The following is a 10,732-nucleotide window of genomic DNA, read 5'->3' as shown; positions in this document are numbered from 1 at the left end:
GACCTTGACGAGAAACTGAGTTGTGATGTCAGGCAGATGGGTTTTTTTTTTTTACTGAAAAATCTGTTATGCAGAACTAAGAAAAAAAGTGTATTGCTCTGCAGACCCTCCCCTGTGCTACTGACGCCAATGTTTAAAGATTCCCCAGAACTACTTTGACATCGCTGAGGAAACTCTGGTTGAAGTGTTGGGCAGTTCTGTTTCCAAGCAGTAGTTAAGCACATGCTGGAAGGTGTGGCACCTGAATCCGACGCGTTTCCACTGCAGGAACTTCAGGGTAATTTTACGGGCCGGGGCCGTTGGTGCGTGTCTCCATTGTAGGAACCTCTCCCGGAACTTTTACGGAGGCTTAACTCGGGGTAGGTACTCCGTTTGGCCCGAAAAGTTCCTGGGTGGGGCTTGAGGTTTACTCTGTGCTGATTGGGTATACTCAAAGCGGGACGTGGCGTCATCAGAAAGCGCCAAAATAAGCGGCATTTTTAAAAACCCAGCAGAAGAAGAAAGTGTCTACACCGCCGGAAAAAAAAAGATAACTTCCACCGTCATGAACACGAACACAGAAACCAGAAACGCGGCAACCAGCTCAGCTCCTCCATGTTTACCTCCTCGTTGTTCTTTTCTTTGCTATATTTTCGGCGAGTCGTTTCTGTGACGTTGCGGTCAGGGTCTGGTGGGTCCTATCTGGGTCCTACCAGGCGGGGAGTTCCTGTCCTCTGAAAAGAAGCCAATGCGGAAGTAACTTAGAGCTGCATTCTATCAAAAAGCCACCAGGGGGCGACCGTTTTGTGTTCAAAAAGACGTCCGGCTTTATACAAGTCAATGGAGAATTCACCAACTTCTCACTTGATTTCTAACCTCAGTAAACTTTTTCAAAATGTGTTTATGGTCTCAATCGCTAGTTTAAAGCCTTCTTCAATGCAGTCTGATGTTCATTTGGGACATTTTGGCCTCCCTGATTTTATATTTGACGATAAAGCAAGCTACGTGGCTACGTTGTGATTGACAGGTTGATTGACCAATGTCCTTGAGATCCAGCCCTCGCAACCAATCGCAGCGTCCCCGCTCCGCCGTTGGTCCCGCCCATACGTTCGTCCATGACTCCGCCTCATGCCCATATAAGTAGAATCCGTGTTCATTTTTTCCCGGCATGCACCTGAAATTTTCAAGATGGCGCTGCCTAGATTCGATACTATTGGCTTCCGAGCAGCAGTCCATAAACCAATGGGTGACGTCACGGATGTTACGTCCATTTCTTATATACAGTTATACCAAAGTCCTTCTTAAGTTACACTTATTATAATGTCTCTGGTTATACAGTCTATGGGTCCTACTCACTCTGCTGTGGAAACACAACAACTGAGCGGACCGAGTGAGAGGACGTTCCTGTAAAGGTCCCGCCTCCTAAATTTGACCAGGAACTTCCTGAAGTTGCTTGCTGCCAGCAACTGCCTTCCTCCTGCTCAACTCAGGCTGATATGGTGGATGAGACGACTTCTCAAGGTGGAGACTCCCTCCTGGAAAAAGCAACTAAGGAGGTGATGTCAGCTGTCAGGAGAGAGAGAATTCTGCAAGACCCCACCATCAAACTAACCAACCAACCAGAGGTCAGGTGCTGCAGAGTCTTACCTTCAACATATTTAGCCTGAGGTTTGACAATGATGATCAGTAAGACTGTCTTTATTCTAAGATTGATATTTTGTGAAGCCTTATCCATTGTTGGTGTCATTAGTGACCTGTCAGACCTTCATAGCACCTATCTTCATGTACTAAAAGGCCATCTGACCAAGTTATTGGCCTTGGTTTCCCCAAAGAGCTTCAGCCTTATGACCAGCCCACCCAGCACTTCCCTGCCTATCTTGGACTCGGTTGCCTCTGACATTTTGGACACTAGCATCAGTGCTGGGAAAGAAATATGCCATAATAAGAAAACAAAGTTCCTGCGACAATACAGTAAGACGAGAGTAACTGAGGATCAAGTCAACTCTGCAGCTTTTGAGATAAAAGCCACCCTGCAGGGGAAACTGCAAGTTTTTCAGCTGCCACAAAGAATCTGTGGAGTAAGTAAAGAAGGAGGAAATGCTAAAGGCAAAGAGGATGCTATCTACACATCTGTCCAACCGGAGAGAGAAGCAGAGTGTGTGGACACCCAGAAGGACGAGGGAACCAGAGTGCATAGCATGACCGTTACTGTGAGGACTCTGTTGAAGTGAAGACAGTGACAGCTCAGCACTGATCAGACTGCTGTCCAGCTTCTTCCAGAGTCCGTCCTGTGATCCCGTCAGTCCAACTGAGACGCTTTGCTCATTATCTGAAGCAGCTGTAAATTGCCTGTTCACGTTGCACCTCCTCCTTCCTCTGTCCTGGAGCATGGGTCAGGTCATATGGATCCAAAGCAGCCAATCATCCGCTGAACAATTTTCAGAATCGGCCTAGCTGTAAAATGACATCATCAGGCTGTATGCTCAGGTGATCACCAAGCAGGTGATAGGCAGCCTTAGCAGGTCATTTAGTAATTCCCAGCTGCAGCTGGAGGTGGAAGGTTTTCTGGAAATGGTGGAAAATTATAGTGATGCACTAAAAGAGAAGAAGAGAGAGAGTGTGGTGTGCTGTGTTTCTTCCAGAAACTTCCAAAAAGTTAAAAAAAAACCCAAAACAAATGGAGGAAGCCTAGAATCCAGTGGGATATAACAACTTCATATGAGGTCACCCAGGATGAAAGCGCTGCAGTGTCCAAGCACACTGAAGATGAGGAGGATGATGGGGATGTTCAGGCTGACGTCTACTACAAGGTGAGGACTTTCTGACAAAATAGTCAAGACTTTTTGGGTATATGAGCTCACTCGCTGGCAATCTCAGGCACTTCTCCCTATTAAATAACACTGTCAGTGGAATTCTCAAAAAGAATTATAAGCTTTTGTAGAATAAAAGAATAAGTTTTGCCACCAAATGAAGCTGAGATTCATTTGAGAGGTAGAGTTCTGCTAGTGTGGCCCATCACACTCCCTTTTATTCAACTCCCTCTCTTTCCCTCCTCAATAATATACAATGCCTAAGATCTATCCAAAAAATAAACAAATAATAAATGCTGACATTGTGCACAGAGATGGTGAGGAATAATAGTGTGTTAAAGCAATCAGTAAATGGAGTCTAGTGTCCTTTTGGGGGAGTGGCTGCATGATGTATTTTCTGGCTGCCACACATCTTTGCTTTCCACACAATGACTTGTCCATAAATATCATTTATTAGGGTATTTTAAATGCAGTTGCCCCTGTCTCATTATCATCATCTCATCATTATCAGTAAATGTAGTCTTGACTTTGAAGCAGTGCAAAAACAGCACCGTTGAGTTCTGCTCATGTCAGAGCAGCCACACGGTATTTATTTCTCAAGAAGTGTCCTAATATCTTGCAGTGGTGGCGACAGAGAGCTGCAGAAATTAGATCCTCTCTCTCTCTCTCTCTCTCTCTCTCTCTCTCTCCTGGGCTACATCCCGTTATCTGGGCGGAGAGAGAAAGAGAGAGCGAGAGAGAGGGAGAGAGGGCGAAAATACCCACCACACTGCTTCATAGTTGACATCCGCAGCTCCTCTAAGCAGGAACCGGCTATTTGGTGCTGTTGTCGAGACAGATTCTGAGGCGAAGAGAAGAGGATCTACCAGAACAATAGAGCATAGATTTACTATATACACGGTGGAAAAAGGGATTATATTTGGCTTTTTTGCAGTTTTTGGACACAGCTTCCTGCTTCACCGTCTACTGTTGCGCTACAGGAGCGTTTATTGTGGCTGGAGTGAGGATCCCCTCCTTTTGTGTTGCTCTGCAGTTGTTTATTCACAGTCCAACTTCTGCCTCCTGTTTCCCCACAGAGGAGGTTTCATTTCAGTTTTTGTAGTTTCGGCCTAAACGGAATGAATGACAAAAACAAAGGAGGTTGATGTCCATAACTCTCCGGCTCACCTCGTCTTCGCCTCGCCCAAGGAACGGAGACTCCATCTCCGGCAGAAGATGGAAAGCGGAGGCGGGACGGAGGGCTCGGACAGCGGGCAGGCGCAGCACGCGGTGGCCGGGCAGCAGCAACAAAACCCCCGGCCTGAAACCGCGGAGCTGTCTGCGGTGCTACCAGCTCCGGGCGAGAAGAAGAAGATAAACCGTGCTCCATCCCCGGCCAGGCCGAAGGATGTGCCCGGGTGGTCGCTGACAAAGATCCGCGGAGGGATTGGGACCCCGACCCTGAGCGTGAAGCCGGGAGCCATCCACTTGGGTAGCCGCCTTTCCAGACGCAGTCCCGTAGGAAGCCTCAGTGGAAAGGACAGTAAAGCCGAAAGGAGTGGAGGTGGCAAGCCGGCAGGCAAAGCTTCCTTCTCCGCCGCAGCATTGTCCAAGACCACGGCGGCCAAGGGGGGCAAAGGCACTGGAGGGCGAAGGAAGGTATCGGACGCCAGCATAGGATCGGATGATTTATCAAAGGACTCTGGCTGTGCCCCTGGGAAGCTTTCCCCGACCGACAGCAGCTCCGAGCTCTCGGACTGCGCCTCTGAGGAAAACAAGCTCTCCACGGACGCTGTGAGCAGTGACGCCGAGTCGAGGAGCAGCCGAGGCGGTGGACTGGATGGAGACAACCCGCTCAGGAATGGCACGTCCGCGGATAGAGCTAGTCAACAAGCCGCCGCCAAATCCGGGGGCTCCTCCGCGGAGAAGGACCGGCTCTCCATTGGTGTGGAGACCGGGGAAGGGAGCATATCCCCCGGCGAGGAGCGCTCCGTCACCTCGTTTGACAGCAGGGTGCCTGCCAGCACGTCCCTGGCTTTCTCAGACCTCACAGATGAATTTATGGACGGGATGCATGAGGAGTTTGTCAGGGAAATAGAGGAGTTGAGATCCGAGAACGATTACCTCAAAGTAAGTGAAATATGTTTTATTCATTGTCCATAAATAATGAGTGGATTTAAATTTCTTGGAAGTTGCCTACCCATGTACTTCTCAAGTTGTTTTTATCAGGCCCCTTAAAAACAGACTTTGCACCAAGGGCCCCATTGGAGAGGATTTCAATCATTTTGCTTTCAAGGCAAGATCCTCTCAATGATCCACTTTCTCTCAGAATGGATGGATGCTTTATCATGAACTCTGTTGGGTTTATTTACCATTTCTCTCTAGACTTGTTTCCTGGTGTGTAGAAATGCCTTGGATGCCATCCAAGGCTACTCACTGCAAGGGTGATGATAGTGTTATGAATAGTCTGCACCCTCAACAACACATGAGCAAAACATGCAGCCTTGTAACCACAGATTGCATGCTTTTGATGTGTAAGCAGAGCATTCTCAAAAAACCACTGTAAAGATGGAGTCAAGTGTATGATTTTGGTTAAGTAGATACAATATTTTTGACAGATTGCGGCTCTTAATGGAGATTATGTCAGCCTCTAAGCATGCAGTGAAATCTGCCTCATTCTGCCTTGATGCAGTGTTTTTTTCTGAAGGTGTTTGATCAGCATTGGTTTAATGGGGTAATGTAAGTATCCAGTGATGGATTATATACTGTTTCAGTGTCCATCTTGAGTAGAAAAACTCCAAAATCATGTGTATTTGTGTATTAAGGGTATTTCTGTCATCAGTCAAATGTTTTCAGAAAGCTCAAATTTAGGTATTGGTTACATCATACTGAAATATTTCTTCTTTCAGATTGTACAAGGCAGGAGTAGTAATGTTATAGGCTCAACTGGCAGCAGCCATTGCAGGCTTCCAGCAAGGTTCCAGCCACCAACACCAAAACATCAGCACTCAAGCTGCTGTAAAGAAACAGAAGGGTATCATTAGAGTTTGGCACTAAAGACATCTCTAGCTCCCACTACTTGTCTCCAGGCAGTGAAATGTAATATATGTGGATCTACCAGTCAAGCTGATCTATCCTGCCTTGAGAGTGATTGATTAGGGGAAAGGATCAATACATTAGCATGTCCCTAAGCACTAAGTGGCAGTGACCAGACAAGCCAATAATTGTAAGAGCTTGATTTGGGAGGTTGATTCATCAACAGCATTTGCCTGAACATGAGCAGCACCTTGTCTTTTCCCTGGTCTTTTGTGCAACAGTGTTGGAGATTTTTGAATGTTGGTCATTGTTTTTTTCCATTTTCACAGTCAGACCTTTAAGCAGCGATTGGAGTCACAGCTGATGGGTTTTTTATTGATTGCTGTGCTGACGTTGAAACATTCACTTTGTTTTTGTGAACTCGAGTTATGATGCATTAGACATGAAGAGATCTTGAACTTTAATTATGAGGATACAATATTATTAGTTTTAGTTATGATAGCCAGCACAATCATTGGGGTTATTGCCTCATATTGTTATGTAGGCCCAATTTGTTTCCAGCTTTTCTGATGTAAAGCTTTTCTGCTTTTTCCTGTATCACTATAAATTGAATATCTTTTTGTTATGCAGCTTTGCAAAAATGACCATCAATTGCAGTCTGGGCCCTGATTATATGGTCTTTCCTTTAAAATCTTTAGCTATTGATACTGGATTTTTCTTGTCTTTTCAGTCTCTTGAGTAGTGATGGTCATCGAGCGAGCATGTTTGTGTTTGTGTGTTTGTGTGTGTGGCAGTCCAGTGCTGCTGGCTGAATGCTTGTAACAGAGCTACCTTATTGGACCACCCCAAATCCTCATGGGAGGTCTTGCAGTGATGTGAGTCTGGTTGTGTTTGTTGCTGCAGCTGTGAGGAACACCTGGTTAATAATCTGAAGATCAAAACAACACGCTGCTGAGGTGTCAGGCTCTCCCTCAATCTCTGTCTGTTTGTAGATGTGGCATCTAATTCTCATTAATTCCCTCTCTGTAATTCTACCCTCACTGCTCATCCATTTTGTCTTTTAGTACATACTTGCATCGCTATCTTCGACTATGGACCATGAACAGCATGCTGATGTGCTGACAGCTGTTAGACTGTCTCTAATTGTAAATGTAGGCTATAACATAAGCTTCTACAATGTCTCTGTTAAGATATTTTGTAGCTATGACAGAAGAACCACATCTGCAGTCCTGACCTCCTTCTCACCTCCTTTTCTAACAGCTGAAACATACTTATCTTGAAGTGACATTACAGCGCTGTTGTCTATTGCTGTCGATCACTCCTAGCATCCATACACCTCACTGAAGTGGCTATAAAAAGCTAATAAAGGAACTGAATTTGGGACCACGTGATAAACAGCATATAGGCCTTTTACTGCAGGATGTTACAGCTCAACCTGATGAAAATTGGGCCTTTTGGACTTAATTTTTAGGAATGTCTGTCCTGTGACTGCAATCTAATCTAACAGTTGAGTATCTGTGCAGGCTGAACTTGTGACTGTTTTAGTCCTGGCACTGCTATCTCTCAGTATTAACAATATATTAAATGGCAAGAAATAGCTTTGGTAGTACAGGTAAACACCTACCCAATGTTCTCTTATCATACTGTTCATACCGTATGTGGTTTCAGCAAGTAAATAAATGCTTCATATTCACTCTGAACATGAGGCTGCTTTTAGTTATTTGATCTGTTGATATAAAAAATGTAATATTTATGAAGATACAGTGACATGTTACAGACAGATTCATGACTGCAGCGTGTTGTCATGCATCTTTGACTCAGTAATCTCAGTGGTAATACCTGTTTAAACAAACATGAATCCTGTCCAGATCATCCACACCTGTGGATATATTTAACACTATAGTCTATTTCCAACTTAGCACAGCAAAATGAATGTGATAGAGCTGGGTGATAGTGCTAAAAAAAGTCTCAATATTAGAGGGATTTGTTCAGCATTTTGATACCGCCAGCAGTCGGTTAGCTTAGCTTAGCAGAAAGTCTGTATACGGGGGAAAAGCTAGCATAGTTCTGTCCAAAGGTAGCCTTGTTAAACCACTATGTATTTGTTTGTTTTGTTTTTTTTACACCTCAGTTAGGTTTTAATTAAACAAATAAGATTAATATGTTCATTAATGAGCTTTAGAGGTCCTGGTAGGTGGATTTTGTTACTTTTGCACGTAGACAAGCTAGCTGTTTCCACTTGTCCACTTGTTATCAGCAAAGCTAACTGGCTGCTGTTGGTAGCTTATATTAAACACACAAGGGTGCTATCTCATCCAACTCTGGACAGGAAAGCTAAATGTCAAACTCTTGACGGAACAGCTTTAGTAAAATATTTTTCTAATCAATACAAAAAATGAATATGTTCCTTGCTAAAAACAGTACTGCAAAGTGCTGTTACTTAATAACCAACAATGGAATCTTCAAAGCAAGTTTACAGTTGGCTTTAATTTAATTACAATATTAAATCTATAAAGTTAGTGTTTCCCTGCTTCCTCTGAGTGATTTTGCATGTTTTTTTCATACTTCAAAAGCAAAAACACATTTATATAAATCACTGCTGCTGTAGTTAATGTCATACAAAAATAAAGTGCACAGTCATGTCCATGGATCAATCACCAGAAATGTTGATTGTATATAATTTGGGTATGTAGCTCTATCAACATGAAGTAATGGATGGTCTTCAGCAGGTGGTGAGGAAGAGTGTTATCATAGCAGACGTTTGTGAGCTCTAATTTCTATCATCACCAGTCTGTCTCTCTGAAATCCTGACCTGAGATTGGTTGATTCATTCTCCTGCCTGGGTGGGTTGTTACTCACATAGCAGAAACCATCTTCCCTGTTCTTCTTTAGTTAGCCATGAAAAGCAGGTCAGTGGACCACCTCTCCCTGCATCTCTCTCTTTTTCTCTCGGCATATTAACTTGTGATTCCCTCGTTTCACGTCCTCACATTCTCACTCTGCTGTCATTTCTTTCACGCTCTGTTTTCTCATCTCTTCCCCTTTCCATTTTCCATTCCTTTGCCTTTATTTCCTTTTCTCCTTTTTACATTCTCCTTTCTTGTTCTTTCTTTTTCCTTCCTGCTATTTCTTTTTGTGCTGTTCTTTCTTTTTCTTTTTCTTTTTCCTCTCTTTGTCTCTTTCTTCTTCTTTTTGTGTTCCTCCTTCTTGTTTTGCTTTTCCTATCTTTCACTGTATTTAATTCTTTTTTAGTTACCTTCTTTTAATTTCTTTTGCTTTGCGTTGTTTTTGTTTCGTATACTTTTACTTCTCTCTGTCCTTTTTTTCATTTTCTTTCCTTTTTCTTCTTTTCATTTCCTGTCTTCCTCCCTCTTCTGTATTGCAGATGTGTAGTGCAGTAGTTGTCAGTGTCTTGCAGATTGCTTCTCACTGCAGTCTATTTTAGCTCAATCAACAAATCTGTCTCACAAGAGCACACCCCCCCCCTCCACACACACACACACACACACACACACGCACACACACACTCATCTTGCTGCATGCTGTACTACACACCTTTGTTTTCTTAACATGTTTATGATCCATATACTCTCACAGCTGTTTATACTGTAGGTCAGTGGTTCTCTAACTTTTTCACATCAAGGACCCCTAAACTACACAAATTAGACAAAGAACTCTCATCTGATTTAGATTTTTGCTTTTCCATGTTTACATGTGTTACTTATGGATTGAATATTAGTCAAAATAAACAATCCCCCTTTTTGCTGATGACCCTGGAACCCCCTCAAGAACCTTCGAGGATCCCTGAACCCCACTATAGAGCCACTGCTGTAGATAGTAGAAACAAAGACACACCCTACTTACAGTCGCTATCGTTCTTAATAACTCATTACATACACATGCACGTATGCACACATCCCCAGAGCTCGTCGTTGGTGCAGATGAAGCTCTGCAGAAGCTGACCCACATTCTCCACTGTAGTAAATTATGACAGCACTACTACTACTACTACCGCAGCCGCTCGTACTCCATTTGCCTATTATGCTTGCATGTCATACATGAACACACACACACACACAATGTACACTCTGAGAAACACACTGTAGTCTTACAACCCTCTTACTGTCCCATAAAGCCCATTGACCCAGTCTTCTCATAGTGGGTTGTGGTGCACGTGCACGTTTATATAAGAGCTGCACCTTAAATAAAAATGTGAGGGATGATGCAATTCATACTGTCAGGCTGAAATTAATAAATAATTCCTTGTTTAATATGTCTATGAAAGTGGGAGACAATAGTAGGTCTGTGCATTAATCATATACTGGACACTACTAGCTTAATTTAGAGTGGTATTTTTCCCAATATTGCTCCATACGTTTTACAATAAATTAACATTCTTGTGGTTTTAGTGTAGGAATTTTCTTTCCTTTGCTCTTAATTTGTGCTGCTGCAGACTCAATTCCCCTGTAGGGACTGTTAAGAGTTTCCCCAAAGGTAATCCAATAACCTGACCCTGACATTTGACCTCCTTTGTGCTACCTCCTGAGTGGCAGAGATAAAGAACAATCAATACAGTCTCATATTACTCTAGTAATATAGTATTCAGTACACCATCTTCATCTCATGACTCCATGTAGTGCTATGTTTCTGATGACCCCTTTTTATTTGACTTGTGAGAATATTACGTTGCAGTTCATTTTAAGGAGACACTAATTGTTGTAATGGTTATCCTGATAATGAGGATGATGAAGAGGAAGATGTAGTGGCTAATGATAGCGGGCAGTGATTGATAGGATGGATTACAACGCTGACAATGTTAATGGTAGATGATTTTTTTATGGTGATTATAATCTTGTATTTATTACAAAGATGCTAAGAGATATGATGACTTCTGATCCACATATGTGCATATAATACTGTCATCACTT

At 43.2% G+C, this 10,732-nt stretch overlaps 1 protein-coding gene across 1 annotated transcript in view; it reads left to right on the top strand.

Moving 5' to 3' along the window:
• Positions 1 to 3,911: 3,911 nt before the first annotated feature.
• Positions 3,912 to 10,732, top strand: part of soga1 (suppressor of glucose, autophagy associated 1) — a 91,239-nt gene continuing 84,418 nt past the window's right edge. Inside the window, exon 1 of the mRNA XM_053317388.1 lies at positions 3,912 to 4,898. Coding sequence (XP_053173363.1) covers positions 3,912 to 4,898 — 987 coding nt within the window. The remainder of the gene's footprint in view (positions 4,899 to 10,732) is intronic.

This window comes from Scomber japonicus, chromosome 4 (assembly GCF_027409825.1).
Source record: "Scomber japonicus isolate fScoJap1 chromosome 4, fScoJap1.pri, whole genome shotgun sequence".
NCBI lineage: Eukaryota > Metazoa > Chordata > Actinopteri > Scombriformes > Scombridae > Scomber > Scomber japonicus.
This window is presented reverse-complemented; position numbering and strand designations above follow the sequence as displayed.